Here is a 25,137-nt window from a genome sequence, read left to right as displayed (position 1 = left end):
TCATGTCTCTTGAGTCTTGAGTCCTGTTTCGAGTAGATTAATTCCGCGAGGGGTAGGCACAATTGGAGCACCAGTTGTCAACAAGATGCATAACATCTCTCATAAGGACGGACAGATTAGTAGAACCAAGAAGTCGCTATGCGACAATCATAGATCAATTTTTAGTAAAATTATAAATCTTCAACAAATATGTTGAAGGTGGCTGACAGGCCAATTAGTACCGGAAGTAGCTTAAGAATAGAAATGCTGCCAATAATTAAAAATTATTGCAACCATTATAAAGACATTTAGCTGACTCATTCACCTGATAAAACCCTGATATCCTCGTATGTAAATTGTTTTATCCAATATAAACACGGTGTACAACAAACCTTTAGTACATGATGTAAGTATACTGATGTGTCATTTTAGAAGAGTTCCATCAACTGTTGTGCAACATCTGCAACGGAAACAGTGAAAATGAAAAATGTTGCTTACAGTGGCATCAATAAAGAATGTCAACAAGATGCTCAAAACTATAGAAAATAACTCCACTACCTTGAAGAATAGATGGTGTTGTCTGGAATTCACGCCAGAAACTCTGATGAAAAGCAAGATCATAATTTATAAATTTGGCAGCAAGGAATGCAGCCCCGGCAGCAATATGATGGGGCTTAAATTGAAGCCAAAGTGAACTCCGAAGTCTGCAATAATATAAATACATTGAAAGAGAGATATCAGATTTTAAAGGCAAGCATCAATAAAAAATTGAGGATAATAAACTAATAGGCAAACCATCCTTCCGAAACAATGCTATGTGTAAAAAGCTTAAAGTCTTTTCTTTGCTAAGTGAAAGTCGAGTCATTTCCACATCAACACAAACCACATTAGTTCACATGTAACAAAGATTAAAAGAGCAGAACAGCAGAGGGATTTCATATAGCAAGCTAAACAAGCTATTATGTCAATGTCTTCTTACCAACTACAAAGCAGCCATCCAGGTGATATATTATCTGAGAATCTTCTGTAGAAGAAATGCTGTCATAGTGCTAAGCTATAGCAGCATTATGTGCCTTTGGGAACTATGCATCAAGTCCTGGACCCAAGAATGCTCAAGGGGCATTTGCCTTTCCCAAAATCCAAAAACATTATTCAATCAGAAAATGAAGGAGAGATTTGTGACACAGAAGAGAGAATAAAAGCTTCTCCCATGGATGCTTCTAGCTGCTTCTTATCAATGCTATCTCATAAATGACTAATAAGATTTCCTGCACCATGCCAAGACTGACAATGTATGTACTTTTCTGAATTGCTAATACATGTTCAAAGATGATGTGTAGGTTGAGATGTGAAAGGGTACCACGTGCTTTGTGAAAATGATAAAGAGACGTACGTTTCCATTCCTTTGTTGTGTACAGGAAATTGGAGGCAAGCATGTAGGCTTCAACTAATCGGTTGAGGCAAGGTGCAATTTCAAATGATACAAAAAGCACCATATGATCAATAGAAGACTGAGTGATTTATAACTTGCCCACAAGTTCATATTTTATATACCAGCCGGAGATACATGCTATACAGATTGACCAATGAAATCTTTTGATTAAACAGAAACAACATGGTGACATAATATCTTTTACAATTTAATAACATAATATGTTTTGTTGCAAGAGTTTTTCGTGTAACATAGTACACATCTTTCGCTGTGTTGTATACACATGCAAGTTACAAATTTAGAAAAAATTCTTTCAAAAAAAAAAAAAATGTTTTATCAGTAGGACAGCCAGCAACTTGTCACCTACAAGAATCCTCTTAATTGGATCAAAAGATTAAATTTATTCAGCTACATTTTTATTATAACATTGGGAGGTCAAGAAGGTAGCAGTACTCAATCTGGAATCACATATTCAAATAATTCATGATAGATGCTTCTTGGTGTTTATCTTTCACTTCTCTTTGAGTTTAGTTAATATATTCGTCTTATGATAGAGATTTTTTTGCCCAAACATTTTCATCCATAGCCTGCATGCACAAGGGCAAATAAAGAGAAACTTTGTTCTTGATTACGTGACTAAAAGGAAGCATAATCAAGAGAAAAAGTCATTTTGATATTTTGCCATTCATGTAAGAATTCCGCCCAGACTCTGAAAAGAGGGGGCAAAGTCATTGGTTGGCTTTGCATGGTAATACACGGAACTACCAAATAAGCTAAATATAAAAACTTAATTTGCAGAGATGATCAAACATTTGCAAAAATTAAAGGAGAAAAAATAGGAAAGATGTCTAGCAAAAAAAAATAAAGGAAATATGGGACAAGAACATAAAATTGGAATATGGCATGTGCAAGGCAAAAAGGATTACTTAAACTCAAGCAGAAAAATGGAAGGGAAATTTCGTGAGCTAGAAAGTGAAACTCAACAAGAAATGGCCCTCAAGCATTGGATAACTCGAATTAAGAAGAAAGAATGAACTCAACTGCACTACAAGTGGAATAGGTTTGGAGGTCTATCAGTGATTAATAATAACCAACTGGTGAATTAGTTTGAGATTTTTCATGCAATCATGTCCAAATTGCACTGCTGCTTAACTTCAGATGTGTAACTATATTATACATACATACATACATACATATTTCTACATATATTAAAAAAAAGGCTTTCCATGAACAGCATATGAATCCTCCAGCTAAGAATATCACACAGGTCAGCACGTAATTCTCGTGAAGAAAGACCCTGCAATTTATGCCATATCAAAAGATCAATATGCCATACTACAAAAAACAATGTAGAATAAATAGTTTGAATGCAAAAACACGGCCAATTTTGGAACCAGTAAAAATTTATGTAACTCTTCCCATAGTGCTAAGAAAATAACATATGCAAGACGTACAATTCGAAGTATATACCACATGTATAGGGAAACATCAAGTACCTTGATGTTGTCATTTATCTGGCATCTTAAAAAAAAAATTGCCTAAAGACCCAGGAGAAGCAATTGAAGATGTTCGATTTTGTTTTAAATGGTACGCCTTTATTTATGAGTTTTCCAAAAGTACCATCTCGGTGAGACAAATTTCCAAAATACGAGACACGACAGAAAGTCACACCAGTAAATGAATATCTCCCATAATAATTAGAGGAATCTGAACATCATAATACAATCCTTAAGCAATAGGGATTATAAGGAGGAGAGAAGCAGGAGGAGGAGGGAGGGGAGGAAGAGAAGCAGAAGAACAAGGAGGGCAAGAAGAGTTTGCTTGCAAATTTGTTATACAATAAATATTTAAACCAAGTAACTAAATACTCTCCTATTGTGCAAAGGCACTATTTCATGTATACAATAACTTGATGGCATATGCAGTAGTATATATAATGATAAATATCTTCCAATGCTGCTGCCAGTGGCAGCTGGCCTGTGATGCACAGGCACTTAATGGCACCAAACCGTATGACATCTGAAGTTGCATGGGCAAGATCATCACACCAAAGAATATATTTAGAAGTGAAACATAGAAGACAATGAAACTTAGCAAATTGGTCGATAATTACACAATCCAATGCGAATAAAAAAAACATTTCAGCAACGATTATATGGACATAAATCTTCAATATCTCTTGAGTTGTATCTATTCTAGAGCACCTTAACAAAGTCTTTCTGTCACAGAAACAAAAAAAACAAAAAAAGAAAACCTCATATGTTTCTTTAATAGCCAGACATGGCAAAAAGAAAAAAGAAAACCAGAATTTTTCGCAGGATCTCTCACATTACAAGAATCTCAGTCATTCCGTATGTAAATCTGCTAGGACTGGGATATCCAAGAAGTATTGGTAACAAATAATCATACAAGTCCAAAGGACGGTAATAATTCTTCAATTAGGAAAGTATCATGGCTGGCTTAAAAGGAGAATCAAAACAAAGAGTAACGAGCATCTATGGAAGTGAGAATTTCCAGAAACATCATGCACTTTGTGACCCTCATTTTGAAGGCCAATTTCATCAATGTTTGAAGACATCTTTAGGACTACCAAAACCTGACCCGGTATGTATGATGTAGATTTTTGGATCATAATATACCACCAATAAGTATATTAGGAAAGAAGAATTCAACGTACATGTAAGAAATTTTTTATAGTACGCTATATATGTGTGTGGGTGTAGTTCACTAATCTTAGAGTCAATTAAAGTGATGACTCTCTCTCTCTTTGTATGTGTGTGAGAGAGAGAGAGATGAGGCCTGTAGGTAACTTCGGGCCACATAATAGCGGTATCACTCTATCAATGCCCTTAAATTCCTAATAAGCCCAAAATGGCAACATGTGATCCCACATCTCCAGTGCATACCATGAAACTTTATAAGTAGGCTAGCTAGCACTATCATTAACCATCTCAATATAAATCTGCGAAGAATGTTTTCAATTTTCTCTATGAAATCAACAGAAAATACTATAATAAGCTGAAGGTCACATGAATTTAATATGATGAAGCATGTCGAACACAAATTGTTCGATAGAGATTTTCTTTAAAAGCAACTACGGATCTTACCTTTTCTTTTAAAGTAATTTAAGGTTCAGGGGGAACTCCTGGCCAGTTGTTCACTTGTAAACTTTCATTAGTCCACATGGGTCCACCTATGCACACATCTTATGGGGCTCAGCAGCTTATAATAGAATAAAGCCTGAACTGTAAGGTAATATGGGGTTGCTGAGAATCCTTTGTAAAGTTGGAAGGATGGAAGGAGTCAAGAACTGCTCTTCGATATAATCTTGACAGTAAAGGAGCATTGCTAACTAGGCCATTGAGCCTCTTGTTTCAAAGTTTGAAATCTTAGTTTCAGTCTTAAGGTCTCACCAAACCATATAGGTAGTTTTAGCAGTTTCGATGGTTAGTCCTAGTTTTGGTGGTTTAGGTTGAAAACTGTAAATAAAGCTAAATAATGCCAACTAAAAACAAGAAAAAAATCAAGGAAAATACATCAGGCATCATTTCAAAATATAATATATTGTTTAAAAATTTAAATGTATTTTTACAACTATTTCACCATAAAACAATTTAAAAATTGTTTTTTAGCAATAAATGTTCAAAAATCATATTCCAAATTTACTATATGACTAACATACATAATGATAACAGAAATGTCCATAAATTTAAGCTCCAGGATAGCACAAACTGTGCCAAAAAATTTACAGTTCTATTTAATTTCTTTAAAAAATAACAGTGCAATGCTTCCAGATCTTCTTGAAACTTGCAGAATTTAAGTTAGCCTAGCAAATATGCTTTACAACATATGCAGAAACAAGGAAATACATAAAACTAGAATAAACAATTCAGACATGTATTATATTTGGAACTATAATTTAAGTTAGTGACAACTGAACTTCAAAGTAGACCTACTTGCTGATTTGTTCATCCTAAACTTCAAAAGACACTTAAAATGCATAAGACTCCCCTTCTTCAGATTGCTCAACATTTACCAATGATTTATATAATACATGCTTGGGCTTCAAAGCAAAGATTGCTGAACCGAGCCGTACCGGCCGGTACCGAATCGATTCTTCAATAGAAAACGATTCCAGAACCTGATTGGATGTGGCCGAAACCGGCCAAAACCAAACAGAACCGGACAGTTCCGTCCGGTTCGACGAATCTTGCTTTAAAGTCTCAAAATCAGGGTCTGCTGTGCCGGAACCGGGGCCTGGACCGGTTGCTCTACAGCACAGAATGGTACGCCTTCGTACCATTCCGTGTCGGCCCCGTACCGACACAGCAGAGGAGGGGGGAGAGGGCAGACGAGAGAGAGGAAAAAAGAGAGAAAGAAGGAGAGAGAAGGGAAAGAGAAGGAGGGTGGCGGAGACAGGTGGAGGCCAAGGGAGGCTGGCGACCTGGGCGGAGGAGGCAGGGAGGCAGAGGAGGGCTCTGCGGCCGGGTCTCCTATTTTGAACGGTTTATGTAATAGTTGCTTAGGCTTCAAAGTCTCAAAATCAGGGTCTATTGTTCCAGAACCGAGGCTCAGACCGGTTGCCTGGCAGCACGGAATGGTATGCCCCACCTTCTATTGTTCCATGCCATCCCCGTACCGACACAGTAGAGGAGGTAGGGGAGAGGACGGATAGGAGAGAGAAAAAGAGATAGAGAGAAGGGGGAGGGAGGGAGTGAGAGAGGAGAGTGGCAGAGATCGGCGGAGGCCGACGACCCTGCCACGGAGCCCGGAGGAGCTTCCTCCGTGCAGCTCGCCAGCCTCTGTCAATCGGCCTCCACCCCCTCTTTTTTCCTTTCTCTCCCTCTCTCTCCCTCCCCTGCTTGCTCGCTCTTTTTCTCTCTTTCCTTCTTCTCCCCCTTTGGCGACGGATTTCATTTTCATTGCCAGAACCATCTCGGTTCGTTGCCGAAATGGCTCAGTATGACCAAACCGCCCGGTTCGAGACAATTCCGCTGACTATGCTCAAAATAGATAACTGACCGCTAATTTAGATATACTTAGCTGGTGATTTTATATGAAACTCCCACTTTATGATTTAAAATTTAGAAGCCGGAGACTTCTACTAAGATGCCACACCTGCTTCAAAATCTAGTACACATATCCTAATGCTTCCACCGCTAGTACTTTTTTATTTTTTGGTTTCATTCTGAAAAGGTGAACCCTAGGCACTTTCATAATCATACCTAAAACCTATTGAATTCATGCTCTCCCCCACAAATGCACTCCAATACCCACTCCAAATTTAGGTAATTGACTTTGATGCTCTTAGAATGTTTTCTAACACAAAGGTGTGCCTATAGAGTATATTACAAATGAACAGTTTTAAATTTCAGAATATTCTCATATAGATTTAGTCGGTCAACTTCTTGGACAAAGATATCCTTTGCTCAACTCTATAATTAGACTAGGAAGAAATATAATCAGATACCCCATTCTACCATTTACAGAATAATCAAAAAGGAAATAAAATCAAATTTCATAATATATTAGGAAAGGCAATTCAATTAAATGTCTTAATATATCAGCAAAAAAGATAAGATCAAATACCCCAAACAAAATAATAAATAGAAAAGAAGATGCAATTAAATATCGTAATATGCTTGGAAACAAAAAACGTATCCCAAACAATTTATTGTTTGTTTCAAATTGTTTTATTCTTTTATATCTGTATTTGTTTATTCAATTGTTTGCATTCTGTTTTCATAGAAACAGAACCAAAAATTATAACAATGATCTATAATGATGTCATATTCACTAATTTGTTTAAAACAATACATGCACATGTCTATTTGCTAGTACAGTCATAAATCAATGTGCTCTCAAATAACATAACAATGTGTAATGACAGAGCCATTTGTTTGTGAGGAATCAACCATATATTGATAATTGAGAATCACAATTATTGTCTCATGTTCATCATGGACTAATAGAAGATATAAGCAAATTAACCAAAACTCCCAGATAATTGTAAAAAACTAGCTGCAAGCACCGGAAGACTTGGTCCTCCCATAATTATCCAAAGCAAATTATTTAAGCATCCTCCGTTGCAAACCTTGGGTTTTAAGTAAGCATCACATATCATATCAGACTCCATGTCGTAAGAAAGTTAATTCAAATGAATGCATAACATTAATTAAAAATAAAGAAAAATCCCATAGTAGATGCCTTTTTGTGTACTAGCTTCTAAAGGAAAACCAACTCTAGCTGTTAATTCAACGTGTTGTAGCTTTGCATTTTATTACCTTCACATGCTCTTCCACCTTATCAAAAAAGTAAATAAACATAAATCGTAACTCAAAAAAGGACCTAGAGAACATTAGAAAAAGAAGCAACTTTCAAAGTTACAATATGTTTGATAATCTATCAATAACAATATTAACCCTTTTTGATGACAGAAAAAGAAAGGTCGGTCATTTACCATGGGAGGTATAATGCCATATTCTTCATATTAATAAAAATTGGAAGTTCTAATACATTGTATTTCATAAGAAATCAATAAATTGAAATCAGCAGAGCAAAAAATATCAAACACTTAGAAACTTACCCTTCACTGACCAAGTTCCAGGCCACATCAAGAAGAACAGTTTGTGAAAGTCCTAGTTTGTTAAGAACAGATGAAAGTGGAGCATAAGGGTGCTGCACGTCAAGTTCGAAATCCAGAGTTGTCAGTATCATTTGTTCAGCATCAATAACTTTCTCACGGTATTGTTCAAACCAGTCCTGCTAAAACAACAAAAAAATATATATAAGGTAAGGTCAGAGTATGCAACTTTCGCATATGGGTGCATGCATTTCAGTTAGCTTCTATGTGACAGAAATATTATATCTTCTGGTCAAAACAACAAGCATATAGAACAAGCAATTTATAACTAGCTATCAGTAAGAAAAAGGTATATGATTCCCAACAACAGCAAAAAGGAAATAGAACTGATATAAAACCAATTTTATTTAAATAGGTTTATACATTGGCTTTATCTAAAAGTGTTACACCAATTTCCTGGGCTAGGTTCAGAATTAGGACTTTCCAATTTCTGCATAACATCTAATGAGCGACCAAGCAAAAACCCAAAGATGCAGGCCTTCAAGTAGCAGAAAGCTTGAAAAATATATGATATTCAGAAGAATGCTAACCCATTGTATCATATAATGTAATGGTATTTACAATGTTCCTGGACAAATACAAGAATCAGATTTGGATGCATATCCAAGTATCTGACTCAGCAAGAATGAAAAGGGTAATTCGGAGGCATGTAGGATAAAATGTAATTTTAACTAAATTATATATTATTTATTTAAATGTTGTTTGTTTAGATATTTAAAGATATTTGTTTGTCGATGTCTTTCAATATATATGTTCTCCCTATCCAAACTTCCTAATTCACTTAAGAATATAAGAAAAATAATATTTTGCATAGATATTTTAATACCTACACCCATGAACAATCTTTAAATAAAAACAAATACTCGCTCCTAATATCAAAAAAAGGAGGTGAACTTCATTATTGGAAGAGTTCAACTCTCTTCCAATCTTTGAAAGTAGCAACCAAAGAACTTCACAAGTATGCAAGTGTCAGATATTCATCGGACTTGGATACATATCCAATACATATCCAATACGGATTTTTGGAGCTAGATGTGATTGCCCAAGTAACATAGTATTTTTCTTTTTCTTCAAAAGCAAAACTTGACAAGATAAATAGGAAGAATTTTTTGGCAAATATTAACCAAATATAAAAATTTGCATAACCAAATGAGAGTTATAACATACACCAGAATGAATACAATTTGTATAAGGAACCTGATATTCATGCATTGCCAACAACTGGTTTAATGAATATTTTACCAAAATCAAACTTCAAGCAAGCTAAGAACCCTATTGAATCCTTTCCATGAGCAAATTTGTGGTGTCTCCAAAGGACTCATACCTGACTTGCAAGGGTTGAGAGCCTAAGAAGCTTAGTTACAAGGTTCACTAAACCGGTACCAAGGCCCATACCGATCAGCAACCGATTCGGTAGGGTACCGGTTAAGTACCGTACTGACACATGGTATGGTGTGGCGTGCCGGTTCTAAACTGGCACTAGCACACCATTTTTTTTCAAATCTTTTTAAGCTTCAATGAATAGTAATCATTTTTTTAATTTTTTGAATGATTTTAAGTGTAATATGATGTTTCTTGATGTTTTTTGATGTTTCTATCGCCCCGGTACATCCCAAAAGATGGTTCTTGATGTTTTGGAATAATTGTTCTGCATCATCGTGGCATTGCTCTGAAACAATACTATCTCGAGGAGGCAAAAATCTAGCAAATTTATCATTGGATTTGCTACCCCTAGGTTTTTGCATTAGCACCCGGCCAAATTCAAAATGTAAAGAAAAGGTCAACGATCCTAGCTTTGCATGCTAGGAGAAGTAAACATAAAATATCCTAAAATCAATTAGCGAAATACAAAACATAAAATGACACAATCAATTACATACATTTAAAGTACAACAAACATACCGACATCTAGAATCTCGTTAAGTGGCAATGTCTCTCGTAGATATCTGAATCATTACCATAATCCGGAGGCATATCAACCCATCCCTCTAACCCAGCAGCGTTGTAGTCCTATATTTTCATCTTATAAGGAACACGCTCTAGGTTATAAATGATTTTGGACCTCACATTATAGCTTTGGCTCTAAGAGGTGTCCTCTGGCCAATAATACGACTGTCGAGGAGCCCATCTGAACATACCGGCAGCAAAATTTGACATGTAAGGTGCTCCAGGCTGCATAGGATAGTGGCCACTAGAAGATGATACCTTGGACGTACCATATACATATCTCTAATCGGCTTCTAATTTTACAGTTATTTTTTGAATTTTATTTTAATTTTTAATTTTTTAAACCAAAAATATAATTAATTAATTTAAAAATTATAAATTTAACAAAAATTAAAGATTTTAGTCTTATTGTGTAGCTCATCCATAGATCCACACCATATCATAAAATCATATCAAAATTAAAAAATTTGGCATGGCCTCCTCTATATCTTCATTTTCTTACTGACTTTTGGCCTAAAAAAGAAAAAACGACGAAACCATAGAGAGGGGGAGAGCGGGAATACCTTGAAAGAGGCTTGGATCTTTCATTTTATTGTTGAAATTGGTGGTTATTTTTTATTTTTGGGGGAAAATCTGGTGGATTGCAAAGTAGGGAGGCATGAGAAGCGAATGAAGCTTCTCACGGCCTCTTTCTTCAATTATAAAAGGGGAGGGAGCCCGTTCAAAACTAAAAAAGTGTGAATCGGGCAATTCGCGTTGGTTCCACTTCGTACCGAGCTGGTTCCACTTTGAACCGAGCCGGTTTCACTCCGAACCATTCAGTTTGGTGCTTGAACTAAATTATGGGGCCGAACCGATCAAATTTTTGGTCTGTTCAGTTCAGTACATCCCAAACATTGGTTCGAAGCAGTTTGCACCGGTTCGGTTCAATACGTCCCAAACCGGGCAGTTCGGCGCTTGAACTAAATTATGGGGCCGAACCAATCCAATTTCCGAGCGGTTCGATTCAGTATGTCCCAAACTGGGCGGTTCGGCATACAATGCTTAGTTATATTTATCACCTTTAAGCTCATAAACTCCAACTATGTGTCCTAGCAAGCACTCATAAGTAATTTCTCCTTGATGAAAATCTTCAGTTCTCTAAACAAAAAAGAGGCATTTTTGTATTATATACTTCATTATATGTAAAATATCATGAAGAAATTCTTTGATCTACAGTTGATGTTTGTTAGAATAGTTTGATGCCCTGTATGGCAGTATCTGTGTTAGAATCTGCAAAGTGCGCCCTTGCCCACGCAACATCGAATCACGCACTTCCACATATAAGTTTCATATAACAGAGATCTTACATCCACATGTATAGATTTAAGAATGCCTTTGAGAAACTTCTTTAAGTAGGCATACGTGTGTGTGACACCATGCATCATTCAGCTATTATTAGAACTTTGATATAAAGACCTGCTCAAATTCTCTAAAAGGTTTAGTCAAATCTAAATATGTCACACATATAATATGATGCAGCAAAAAGGAGTCACCACTAAAAGAACCAGTAATGATGCGAGAGATAATCATTATCAAATAGAAATACTTGTTGACATATCAATGCAAAAGTGGAATATAGTTATATCAATACTATATAGTTATATCAATACTATAAAACTATGTGTGAATAGGCAGCAGAGTAACCATGCATTAGATGTCTGAAGCAAGGCCTGTTGGATTAATAAGTTACAAAATGATATTGCTCTTGCTGAGACAACCATAAAAATAATATTCCAAATACACAAGGAAAGAGATGGAAAAGTTATATATCCTGCATGTGGCAAGTTCTGCAAGACATTACAGACTGCTGATTTCAGAACACTGAACAAGGCCTAATAACACTTACACTGTGTGGCAAATATGGAAAGAAAGCAAACTCCTGTTTCTGAGAAATTTCACAGGATGCCCGTAGCACACTGTTCAAAAGACATGGTGTGTCCTCAGACTTTGAAGCTAGGAACAGAGCTGCCGTAGCAATCAACTGCCCAAAAAGTTGGATTGTTAACAGACAAACTAATGAACTGGTAATTTAGAAGCACGACACCCAATAATCTACAATTACAAAGAGCAGTTCTTAAGTTGAATCCATGAAATCAATGATGTCTACTGAATTACATAAGGTAGCTATTCTGGCTAAGCAGTTACAACTTACAAGAATGATACAGAAGCTTCATAATAATGCGATGTAAATCTTCCTGCTAGTTTTGAACAAGAAAAGCATTAACTCAGTGGTCAAGTACAACATATCAAAGTTTTCTCTTTAAGCAGCCATACTGCCATAGTTTAACTACTTTTTCCTTTTGATTTTGTTACTATTACTTATTACTTCGCAAGCATTTGGACAGCCGTCTACAATTATGACTCTATGATACACAAGAAGAATTGTGCTCAAAAGTCAGTTGGAGGTGATAGTATCTCTAAACCTCAAGAACGAGGATGTACCACATAAACAAAGAGAACCATGATAAAAACAGCTATAACAAATGATTGTCCATTTAAATGTGTCTTCTTTAGCCAAAAAGCCAGCATACAAGTTTCAAAAGCAGATCCTACATCATCAAATTATACAAGTATCATTGTTAAATCATCAATGGACAAATTCTTATAAAAGAGATAATACTAGCTGATTGGTGAGCAAATTGTTTCCAAAGATTTCTATTTAGACACAAGGCTTGTTTAAAAGAGATTGGCCAAGACATTTCTACTCAAGTAATTCAACCTTGTTGATTTTAATTTAACTGGTTAGTTTAATTGAATCTAGATCAATTTAATCTGGTCTAGCCAATAGACCAGTCCCGTTTAGTCAGTCTTTGCTGGCTTGATCAAACCAGATCATCTAAGGCATTCTTACTTCATTTTTCTTGCACTTTAGTTTAGATGTCAACTCAACAAATCAGGTCCGTTGAACCAGGTATTGACATTTCAAGTGAGACATGACCACAGTATGGTAAAATAAAAATTTAGATTAGATGAGAGGCCCGAGCAGGTAAATTTTCATTCCAAATTTATTTAGAACCTTTCATTGCCCATATGGTCTGATCAGGAAGAGCCATAAATAACTCAACATTGGCGGAACAAGAGTATGGAAATAACCATAAATCCTTTTCTCTGGTCCCAATACTTCATAGCAGCTAAGTAGTATCACTGTTCTCGTGGACAAAATCATACGACCCAAACCACTTGTAGGCAGCCAGCTGTCACTCCAGCAGCAACCAACCCTGAAGACCTATTGGGAAGAGTCTCTGTTTCTTTCCCAATAATCCTTTTCCTCCTCCATCTTGTATTATTTCTCTGTTCTAATATCATGTATTGAGATTTGATAGAGGAGATGGATGGGAGTGATGAATGGGTGGGGAGCGGTGGAGGGGCATACATGGATGTAGACATGCGGTTGATGGCTTAGGTTAGGTGCTCTCACTTCTAAAGGAAGGTACTAAAAAAGGGAGAAAGGAGAAGTTGAGCATAGGGGTTTACAAGGAGTGGGTGAGGAAGACAGAAAGAAGCTGGGTAAGGCAACAATCGAGAAGCCAAGGAACATTACCAGATGGGAAGGTTATCATCTAAGATAGGAGTATTACAGGAAAGTAAAATATGTGATAAACAGTGTGATGGGCGTTAGAGCTGAAAAACAGATCAGATACAAAATATCCATATCCATATCCATATATGTTTTTATTTGGCAAAAATGAATACACCTGTAGACATTAATTGATATTATAATTTGCACAAACTCAAATACGAATCATATATTGACAAATACGGTTATTGATGTGGATATAAATCAGAAAGTTAAATTTATAGATAAAACATAATCCCGCTTTATATTTTTTTAACACATTTTACATATACAAACCTCAATTTCTTTAGAAATAAACAAATAATCCCATACAAAAAGAAATAAAGATATAATGCACCCAATTAATCATCTGATTTTTTTAGTGGATACTAATAATTCTGCAAAGTTACATATTTTGAATTCGAAAGCTGATAAACAAGGATGCAACCCCTAAATCAAAGATGCCAATGTCGAAGATTAAATCAAAGATATGCTGATGCCACCACTCAGTTGACTTTGGAGTTTATGACATCCAAATGAAGGTAAATAGAATCATAAATGGAATCAAATATTGGTTTATCCATATCCATATCAGCTCTTCTTTGATGAAGACACATATGAACGGGGATATTGGTCAAATGCTATAATTTGCATCCACATCTAGATAGATTCAGATATGGAAATGGGTCTGAATGAATAATATCCACCTCATCATTTCACCTTTAGTAGGAATGGAGTTTCTATAAAGGACGCCCGCTATAGTAACTAATTGCCAAAGTTTTCACATGATCGGATTTAATAATGCTTCTATATAATCCTAAGATAATGCTAAAAATTAAAAAATATTACCTATTGAAAAAACTACTTATATCCAAGGAGGACAATGCAATTCCTAATGAATATCAGCATTTTATCATTTAAAGCTAAAGATGAAGACTGTGAAGGTATCAAAGCATGACATCAACTATTAAGCTCACAAGATTCTCAAAGATTGTTGAAAAACACATGGAGGACAATGCAATTTCTAATGAATATCTTACAAATCAAAAATTTCTTGACAATAAAGCAAGCACTAAAGGTTACGATTAGTATCAAGCGTACCGCTCCACAAACTGCCCGGTTTGGGGCATGTTGAACCGTATTGCTCTTGAAAGAGATGATACAGCACTTCAGCTCAGAATAAGGGCTAAACCACTAGTTCAAGCCCGAACCAAGCGATACAACCCTGACTCAAGTTGAACCGTCCAGTTTGGCTTAATTCAGCGCTATTCAGCCCTCTCCCCCATTTTTAATAATTGAGGGGGAGGCAGAGAAGGCCTCCCATGCCTTCTCTACCCCTCCCTTTCTTTTTCTTCAACTCCAAAAAAATGAAAAGCAAAGCTAGATTTCATAGATTTTAGCCCAAGCCAAAAAATTGTAAGATGCCTTGGTGGCCTTCTCCCTTCCATCTTCTCTCTTTTTTTCTTTTCATGCTGAAAATCAGCAACAATCGGAGAAAATAAGAGAAGATCATGCAGAAATTTTGGATTTTCATATGATTTCGTGATATACTATAGATCTATGGACGATCTATGCAATCATGATTTTTTGTTTAAGTCTATAAATTTTTAAATTAAAAAATATTTTTGGATCATAGAATAATAAAAAAATAAAATAATGATCGAAAAAATTTTGTAATTGGTAGCATATTTGGGGGTATGCATGCTACTCTCTATAAAAATTTGGTAGCAATTTATTTAAGTTTGGACATGATCATGCGCGTAGAGATGTACACCTAAATTTAAATAAATATAAAAAATAAGTGGTCTTTTGTGCATACCCATGGGCTGAGAAAAATATGTATAGCATCCCTAGTAGGGTGCTACACTAACCTAACTAAAATTAATTTTTTGAATATTTTATATTTAAATATCATTGTTGATTAAAAATAATATTAAAATATAGATATTTTTATAATATAAATATAATATGTAGCATTCGTATCAAACTATGACATGCATGGATATGGTTTGTCTGAGAATCATATTCGAATGGATACTCTCCTTCACATCCTAAGGCAACTTACAAGTTAGATTTTGTTGCCACGATCTTCGAATGGTCGTATCCAACGATCGGGCAGGAATACGCAGAAGCCTACTTAGAATCTTGGAGTGCTATCCTAGGCCCGGCTTACAATCACATTTTCAATATTTACGAGGGATATCGACACTCCACAAAATTTTAGATGTCAGTATGTACTTTGTACTTTAAATATAAATCGACTCCATTTGTTGTATTATATTTAAATTCATTTATAACTACTTTAATTGTACTTCAATTCCATTTCATGATCCAAAAGACATCAAAAGAACATCAAAATTACAAATTAAACAACCAAAAACATCAAAATCATAAGTCAAACCAAAAAAAGGAAACAAAAAATTGAAAAATAAAAAATAAAGAAAATGGCATATCGGTTAGATGATCGATACACCAGCCCATACCATGTGTTGATACAGTACCAAACTAGTATTGTACCATTCCGATAACTGACTAGTATGTGTCAGGGCACCGATTTGGTGAATCTTGGTTATGATTGGTCTAGACTAAGTCTAGATGCACAAGAGGAGATACCAAACACTACCTGTGGCACCAATTTGGTTCAAGGATGCACAATTGTGGGTTTGATCTTGGAGATCAGCATATTCATTAGTCTTTTCATTATTAAATTCATGCAAATTAGAAATTTGATTCACATTTAGCAAATTACTTATTAAATATTTTTCTGGTGCTTTTAATCAATACATTAGTGGCTTGGGCAATCTGCAGGAGATCTAAACCCCACATCTTTAGATGCCTGGTATTGTTAAATTATTGTTTTTTCATCTTGAATCATGATAATATGGGATATTGAACACACTAGGATTGTCCACCAAATAAGAGACAAATGAAAGTTATATAACAAAAGCATTGCAGTTTGAAAGATGTGCATAAACACATTAGCTAAATTATGAGGCTATATAAAAGAAGTGAAAAGGTTTGACTAGAAGAAAACTTAAAATGTAAAACCAAAACAACTCCCATTGGTTTAGGCATTAAAATAGCTTTCCAACAGACTTTGGATAACTCAAAGCAGAATCCATGTAAAAATATTATGGGCAATTTTTTTCTGAAAGATCTAGCTTTGGGGAGAGTAAGAATAGCATGGGCACTTCTCTAACATACATTATTAAATTTTGGACCCAAAGTCCTAATATTTTTCTTACTTGTTTTGTTACAAAAGTTAGCCAAGAAGTGAACAGAGATTTTTCTCTTTTCAACACAACTATGAGCTGAGGAGTTTTTTTTTATGTCTACATTGGAAGAGTCAAGTTTTCACATATGAAATTTGGTTGGTTGAACCAGGAAGCATTGCAAACAATTAAAACAGAAGGGATACAACAAAAATAAGCAACAGTAATCAAAGGCGACAATACTGGAAATGCATCAAAAAAAGGAATCATGGTCACAAGATATAGCCATTGCAATCAAAGAATGGATGTGAACTTTTGAGTTCGAGTTAATTATTTAAATGCAAGACATTCATCTGGTAAACACTAGTTATTATGTACTCTTCCTGCACAAACAATTCTATTCCAGATAGTTATTCACCGATTTGAAGGCAGTCATCGAGTACAAATAAATGCAAAAAAAGATTAGAATTTTGTGATGACTTGAATAGATTGCAACAAGGCTTTGAAACTCACAAATCTATCATGACAAGCATGAGATCTACGAAGAAAGAAGCGGTGGCAGAGCACCATTGCAGTTCCAATTGTAGTCTGAGGCCTGCAATCCAACAAATCCAAAATCCTTCATCAACTGATTTTACATAGAAAATACATAATACTACAAGCGACCGCAATTCAAACACGTAAATCGTTATAAAAACGTAAAAAGGATCGGCAGCTTACAGCTCTAGCCTCATCCCAAGGCTCTGAAGATACGAGCAGTACGAGTACCGCAGGTGCGTTTCAAGACCAGGATTTATTCCATCCTTTCTTGATGGCGAGCACCTCTCGATCTCATCCCTAGACATGAATGCCTCACTCTCCTCCACTTTCGCTGGCACCTCCTGCCTGCGCGCCAGAACAGCACCATCATCACGCCTCCTCGGCTGCATAAAAGAACCATGACTCGTCGACGGGCCATTGCCACCGGCGACCCCATTCCGGCACCGGTTCCCGGCGTGCTCGTCCCACGTAGAGACGTCGGACCTCCTCCTCTTCAGAGGAGGCGGCGCGCCAGGGTACGCAGCGGCGTCGCTAAAGGCGTAATCTTGGTGGTTTCTATAGGAGAAATCCCTGTGAGAGTAGTGGTTGAGGTTGGGGGCGGCGGAGGCTTCGTATTCGGGGGCGGCCGTGGGCCGGTTGAAGGCGGATCGGCGGTAATTGACGTGGCGGCCGCCGGCGTCGGCGGCGGGGGCGCGGCAAGGTTGGGAGAATGGCATGGTTTTGATCCCAATTGGATTGTTACGAATCCGTGGTGGATTTTTAAGCGATATAAAGAGGGAATTGAATTGGGGAAAGCCAAGAATTGAGATCCAAAGTCTCGATTGATCCAAGGATGATCGAATTGGAGGCCGATTGGTGGAGGGAGAGGGATCGAACGATGGGAATGATGGGGTTTTGGAGACGAAATGTGTGATCGGGGGAGGGGAGGGTGGTGACGGCCGTTAGGTGAGGGAAAGAGAGAGAGACGGATAACATCAATGTGACCGCTTGATAAATAGGTTTCCAAACCATTTTTTCTTTTTTTACATAGAGAGATTGGGAATAATAAATTATATTTAATAATTCAGAATTTCCATCATTCAATTAAAAAAAAAATGCAACTTGGATCCAAACTTATATATATAATATACATATACATATTCCTCAAGATATATACATACTGACTCTTTTATGTCCATCTAATAGCTCTACCCATATATTCTCCATATATCACCTATTAATATGTATTATCTAATGCTTTTATTTATTTAGCATCATCAGGAGCTTAACAATGATACATTAACCTTTGTAAAATAACCATCTTTGAGCATTGAACTATTGAAGTAATAGAAGAAGAGTTCAATTGGATAAGAATGAATATTATCTAGTGGAATTGAAGAATAATGGAGCAAATAAATCAAAATTGATATAAAGATGGAGATTAACTTTGAAGAAGATATGATATAATTTCAAAGATCAATTTCATGTGCTTTATAGCAAATAAAAGGTGTTAAGTGATCACTTAAGACACTAGATAAAAAAATTGTTGCTAATAAATATCAATAAACAATATATTATTTTAATTAGTGATACAAAAGTTACATTGAAAGAGATGTTCTATAAAACTTTATGTCGATCAAATATTAATTTTTATTGGCGTTCGTAGGTGGGAAACATTTTAGAAGCACAAGTCTGAGCTATTATATAGAGATTAAGATGGTAAACTAAAGTGAATTCGACTATAAAGGAATATAAAGTCATTGTCCTAATTATATGTGGTTGACTATATTATCTAAAAAAGCAAATGAGGTTGTGGACTGGATAAAAAAGGGCTTAAGTCTTCATGTCTATCAAATATTAATGTTTGTTGTCTTTTGGAAGGCGGAAATTATTTTGGAGACATAAGCATAGGCTATGATATAGAGATTAAGTTGGTAGGCTGGAGCGAATTTGATTATAGAGGAGTGCGTTTGTATGGATGGATGGATGGATGTATGTATGGATGTATGCATGTATGCATGCATGTATGTGTGCATGTATGTGTGTGTGTCTATATGTTTGTATGTATGTATGTTTGTATGCATGTATGTATGTCTGTATGTATGTCTGTATGTGTGTGTGTATGTATCTGTGTATGTACGTATGTGTGTATGTATGTGTGTATGTATATATGGATCTTGATTGTTTAATATAGATAAGCCATGGATCTAATTATATCTACCTAACTAGATTACCTAATAAGGCAAATTAGGTTGTGGATTGGCTACAATAATGGCGTCCTAGTGTATAAGGCTTCCGCCATTGCAACTTTTAAGGAGGATTAGATATATGCAATTTTACCTATGTGTATGGCGGCTGTTTTTGTATTTCAAATTTGTGATACCTAGATTATAATGGAGCAATTTTACTATTGCACCAAGATTGCGCATTGGCTAGCTAAGTAAATTTTATCATATTCTTCTTGCCAATCCTATTTCTAATTCCTTATCAGCTTTCTCCTATATTTTTCCCTTGCCTTTGCTTGTTTATTTTTTGCTCTTCCAGTGCTTTCATAAATCCTTTACATGTACTCTTTTATTAATAAATCAAGTTAAACCTCCCTAACATATTTTCTCAAATAATTAAAGGGGAACAAATATTCTCACTATCTTGGGCTTGTTTGGTACTAAATTTGGTATTTTTATTTACCTACAAACTAGGATATGACTGTATGGAGATTGAGATTGGTGACAACATTTGCATGGAATTTTATGCCATTCTTTGCTTTTATTTCACTCTTTTTGAAAGCAATAAATCTTTGCTACCAAAAATTTTAAAAATTGTATAGAAAATTTAAGTAATAAAAAATTGTTATGACACATATTTGTTTAGCCTAGTTTAATTCTTTTCTTGGATTTTTAAAAACAAGAAAAAACAATAGCAATACCAAATAGGCTTTGTAGTATATTTAAGTAATGAAGAAATTTTGACATCAAATCAGTACAATCAATGAAAAATTAGAAACATTATAATTTTTAACAAAAATAATAATCTAAAAGATGAGAAGGGCATCAAGTTGTAGTAGGGACCAGAAAAGTAGCAAGCAATCATCTCTAGCTGATTCTTTCAACATTCGTGACTTTGATTTGGTCATCATCGACAAATAATTATTTTTATTATTTACTTAATATTTTTTATATTCGCTCTCTATCTTTCTTTTTTTTTTTTGATAACATGAATAGCATCATACCATTCTAGTATGAATACAACCAACAGAATCAGAAAAAAAAGAAGACTAAGAAAAAGGGAAGAAGACTTCATGCTATCCCACAACAGACAATCGAAATACTAGACGACATATGATGCCACACAATCAGCTACCTTATTTGTCTCTCGTCCAGACAACCCCACAACAGGCCATAGATATCATATAGTAAAGAATATTCGACACCAGCCCTGGCATGACCTTGGATCCATCGAATAACAGTCGTCGAATCTCCTTCGAGCTGAATCCAATCAGCCCTTAGGACAAGATGAGCATAAGAGATAAAATTTATTATATCCTTGTTATTGTATTCCTTCTTCCTAATTTATTGTAACCTTTCTTATACCTTCTTCCCTTCCTTTTTTTTGTTCCTTTTCCCTTTTCCTCTAATTCTTAAGTACTTCACTATGTTTTACTAATAAATTAAGTTATTTTTTAAAAAAATAACTTAATCAATATATATATATATATGCTATTTGAAAGCTATACTTATACACTATATCTAAAATAATGGAAATGATTCAACTTAAATTAGATATAATCATTAAGTAATAGATATCAACTATAGTTTTTCTATTAGAAATAATAATCTAACGATATCCTAAAGTGTAAGCACAACCATCAAAATCCAAATCAAACGAGATATGTTAAGCTCAACATAAATAAATGAAGAGATAAGAGTTTTTCAAAGTTTTAAGCTATGGTAGGGAGTAGTGAAATTACATGCAATTGTCTTTGATTGGTTTTTTCAACACTTGTGGGTTTTATGCAATCTTCATCGACAAACACAAGGTAACCAAAAGCTTTAGCCTTTTCACCTCTATCTGACCCTTTTATGCCCATCTAATAACTCTACCATCTCTTTTCCATGTATCATTCTATAATATTTGTATTTACTACTTTTGTTCATTTAGCAAAAATGAGATTGAACAATTAAGACAAGTTCATCACTTAGGGTCTGAACAATAACATTTTAACACATTAAAAGATGTGAAGAGTTTGACCTTAGTAAAATAAACAACTTAAGCAACTTTGAGGATTCAACTACTAAAGTAATAGAAAAAGATTTCAACTGGACAAGAATGAATCTTGTCCAGTGGAATTGAAAAATAATAGAGCAAAGAAATTCATATTTGACATAAAGATGGAGATTTACATCGAAGAAGATATGGTAATGCTTGAAAGATTACTTTTAGATGCTTTATATTAATTAAAAGGTGTTAAGTGATCACTTCAGAGACTCTAGAAAAAATTTAGTTGATGATAGAAATTATTGAATAATATCTTATTCCAAATAGTGGTACAATAGACTGAAGGAGACAATATGCAAATATTTAAGCCTATCAAAAATTAATATTTGTTGGCTTTTAGAGGCAGAGATTTCTATTAGAAGTACAAGTATGGGTTGTTATATAGAGACTATGGTAGGCTTGAGCGAATTCAATTATAGAGGAGTACATGTATGTGGATCTTGATTGTTTCATATTGACAAGTTATTGTCTAACTTATATCTAGTTGACTGGATTATCTAGAATGGCAAATTAGGTTGTGGGTTAGCTAGCTAAGCAAATTTAGCATATTCTTCCTGCAGATCTTTTATTTTTTTGGTTCCTTATCATGTTTCTCGCATACTTTTTCATTCCCTTTTTTTTCTTTATTTTTCACTCTTCCATGTCCTTATCCCATCACTACACAACTGTTATCTCTTGCCTATCTTTAAGGACTGTAAGAATATGGGGTTCTCTTTCTTGCATCCCATTAATGGTGATTAATATTGTCTGGTACCCCCCATTCTAAGTAGTTTGATAAATTTTGATAGCAATGTGTTAGGGAATGGCATTGATGGAGGAGCAGCATTTGTTATCAAACATCACGCTTGTAAGGTTTTGGTTGTGGGAGATAGGAGGCTAATGAATAATAATGTCCCTATGGCCAAACTTACTGTATCTTGGGAGGGTTTAATATATGCTACACTGCAATTGCATGCAACCTTAATATGACGTAAAGGTGACTTTCAAACAATGGTCAACTAGATCAACAAACTACCCCAACCTTACTTAGATGTTCACCCACTGCTCCTTGATGTTTTGTCTATGTCCTAGAGGCTGACTCGCTTTACAGCATCTCACATATTCACAAAAGGAAATGAATCTGTAGATTTGGTGGCTTCACAGGTGACTCATCACTTCTTGTCTTTGGACCTCTTTTGCTGACTGCCAGAAAAAAAACTCTTTTATTACTTTCTTAACTCTTTTGCACATACTATTTTATTGATAAATCAAGTTAAATCTATGTATTTTCTTAAAAGGGGGGGAGAGAGCGATATGAAGTTTAAGAAAAAGTTCTTTTCCATTAGACATCTTTTTGAGAGGAAGCCGAACTCATTATTTTGGTCTTTATTTTTTGAATAGATTTTTTCCTCTCTGCAATTTTTTCATTAACATTATTTGATTTAAGTAGTGCTTGTTTTAGATCCCGAGTTGGCGTATTTGATCTACATTGAAAACTTGCTATTCTCCATAGAATCGGATGAGATTGGAGTGTGGCCAAGTGATGTACGGCTTCTATTGGATTTATCTAAAGTATAACTTCTAAAGCGATTTTTATCCAAAGTACATTGAAAACTTGCTATTCTCCATGGTATCGGACGAGATTGAAATGTGGCCAAGCAATGTACGGCTTCTATTAGATTTATCCAAGGTACAACTTCTAGAGCGATTTTTTAGATTGTTGGTGGTTTTGAAGGTAATTTTTTGGGGTGGTTCTAGAACTTCCACTAATTCATTGTGTGTATGTTACAAATATGTGGACAAGCAATGTATGACTTCCATCAAATTCATTCAAAACCCAACTTTCAGAGTAGTGACTTGATTGTTGAAAGGTTTGAAGATAATTGTTCCATGTATTTTTAGAACTTCGAGTAATTTGTTACGTGTATGTGCAAACATATGGACTATATTTTGATTCGATATTCTTATCGTGATGGCCAATTTCACCAATATCAACATAGCTATTTTTGCTACCACTCATCCACTTCATAAGTTGAACAAAATTAGTTATCCAATTGGGAAGTTTATAGTCAAATACTGTCTAAGGGATAAACTTTGTGAGATATCTTAGAAGAGTTAGGAACAACGTCAACGGTATTCTTGATAATGAGGTTGCAAGAAGAAAGTAGATTTTGAAATCTAAGAAGATAATATGAATTATCCAAGCTAAAATTGATATAGAGAATAACCTCCATATCCAGGATATAGAGGAGCTGGAGCAAGCTTGGAATATTCTTATAGCTATTTACTCAAGATCTAGTAAGATAAGATATCAAAGTATTATCAAACAAAAGTTATATGAAGAGTAGGCTTTAGTTACAGATTTTCTACAAAATTCAGATGAAGTGCAGAATTGGTTCAAAGATAAAGATTTGAAGTAGGAGGAGCATTATTTGTCTGAGGCTGGATCAAGTTTAGAAAAAATTATAGAGTATGGTAAGGGATCCACTCATGGATTAACTAAGTCTAAAAGAAAATCTGAAGTAGGAGGAGCTCGATTAGATTGATATTGTATCAAATACAGAAGAGTCTGTGATTGAAGAACTAATTGATTTTGAAATTCCTCAAGAAAGAGTTAAACGTTGTGATAATTGATCTAGTTATAGAGATCCATATTGAGGAGTCAAATAATGTAAAAGAATCTTATACTAAAGCTATTTAAGATATAGATTATTCTTTGAAGATTTAGTCAGCCATGAGGATAAAAGGATGACTAATTTTAAAATAGTTTAAAAAATCAAGCAGCAAGAAGATATGCTCGTGGAGAATTCATATTGTGCCTTAGTATTCGACAAGGCTTCTAGTATGCTAGTTAATTTTGACGTTACTCCAGAGTTCAAACAAGTAAAAGATTCTATTCATAAATATTTGATTCCATATTTAGGAGTTAATAATATGCAAATATATGAAGCATCATTTGTAAAACAAATTATGTAGTGATTTCATCATTCATGAAATGGAACAGCTAGCTAGTTTTGGAGCTACTAAAGTGGAGACATGTAGATATTGCCAAAATTTTTTTGCTGATTTTACTTATTTGCAAGTAATGGTCAATACTTTTGTGACCAATGTTTATACCATATCTTGATCATATAATAAATATCACATGACATATCATGAGACATTGATAAGTAATATTACTAAAATTGGCTGAAAGGTAATGCGAACAAAAGCAAGCAGATGGATTCTATAACAGAAAGCCAAGGCACAAATAATCCAGAAGAAAATGTTGTATTAGCTAAGGATAATTCAAAAGAGACTCAAAAAGGAATATCGGCCTAAGAGAAATTATTTGATAAAGTAGGCCGAATAGAGTTATCATCAAAACCTAAGCTATGCGAAATTGATTAAGTTACAAAGGTTTAAAATTAGTTCATATGCCATCATACTACAAGTGAATACATGTAGTTAATGAAGAGTTTGAAGGAGAATTTGAATTTAAAATTAAAGCTCATAACTTCTAAGAGAAATGAAATAATGGTGATAACTAAGCCGGACACATATCGAAGATGAG

General features: G+C 34.9%; 1 protein-coding gene across 8 annotated transcripts; it reads right to left on the bottom strand.

The window, feature by feature from the left end:
* Nucleotides 1-122: 122 nt before the first annotated feature.
* LOC103707994 (cyclin-T1-4-like) lies at nt 123-18,325 on the bottom strand. Of its 8 annotated transcripts, XR_604232.4 has the most exons (8): nt 17,532-18,325; nt 17,325-17,406; nt 11,890-12,024; nt 7,998-8,176; nt 2,605-2,708; nt 959-1,106; nt 538-683; nt 123-439 (listed from the first exon to the last, which is right to left on the bottom strand). XR_604232.4 is itself a non-coding variant. In XM_008792738.3 (6 exons), the coding sequence occupies exons 1-6, from the start codon at nt 18,065-18,067 to the stop codon at nt 408-410; spliced, it is 1,110 nt and encodes a 369-aa protein (XP_008790960.1). In that variant the 5' UTR covers nt 18,068-18,325; the 3' UTR covers nt 123-407. The 8 variants fall into 8 exon arrangements, 4 of the variants coding, with proteins under 4 accessions (XP_008790960.1, XP_008790961.1, XP_038980589.1 ...); XR_604228.4 differs by having other exon boundaries at nt 538-2,708; XR_604230.4 differs by having other exon boundaries at nt 538-2,708; nt 7,998-8,173.
* Nucleotides 18,326-25,137: the final 6,812 nt, after the last annotated feature.

This window comes from Phoenix dactylifera, chromosome 3, assembly GCF_009389715.1.
Source record: "Phoenix dactylifera cultivar Barhee BC4 chromosome 3, palm_55x_up_171113_PBpolish2nd_filt_p, whole genome shotgun sequence".
Lineage (NCBI taxonomy): Eukaryota > Viridiplantae > Streptophyta > Magnoliopsida > Arecales > Arecaceae > Phoenix > Phoenix dactylifera.
Note: the sequence above shows the minus strand (reverse complement) of the source record. Positions and strands in the feature narration are given on the sequence as shown.

Bases quoted from the DNA above. Each gene is read 5' to 3' on its own strand.
- LOC103707994 (XM_008792738.3), bottom strand. From the start codon at position 18,067: ATGCCATTCTCCCAACCTTGCCGCGCCCCCGCCGCCGACGCCGGCGGC. The intron at 12,025-17,324 runs GTGAGTTTCAAA...CTTTTTGGGCAG, and splicing joins ATGCTTGTCATGATAGATTT to TTGATTGCTACGGCAGCTCT. The intron at 440-537 runs GTAGTGGAGTTA...TTTCCGTTGCAG, and splicing joins AACACCATCTATTCTTCAAG to ATGTTGCACAACAGTTGATG.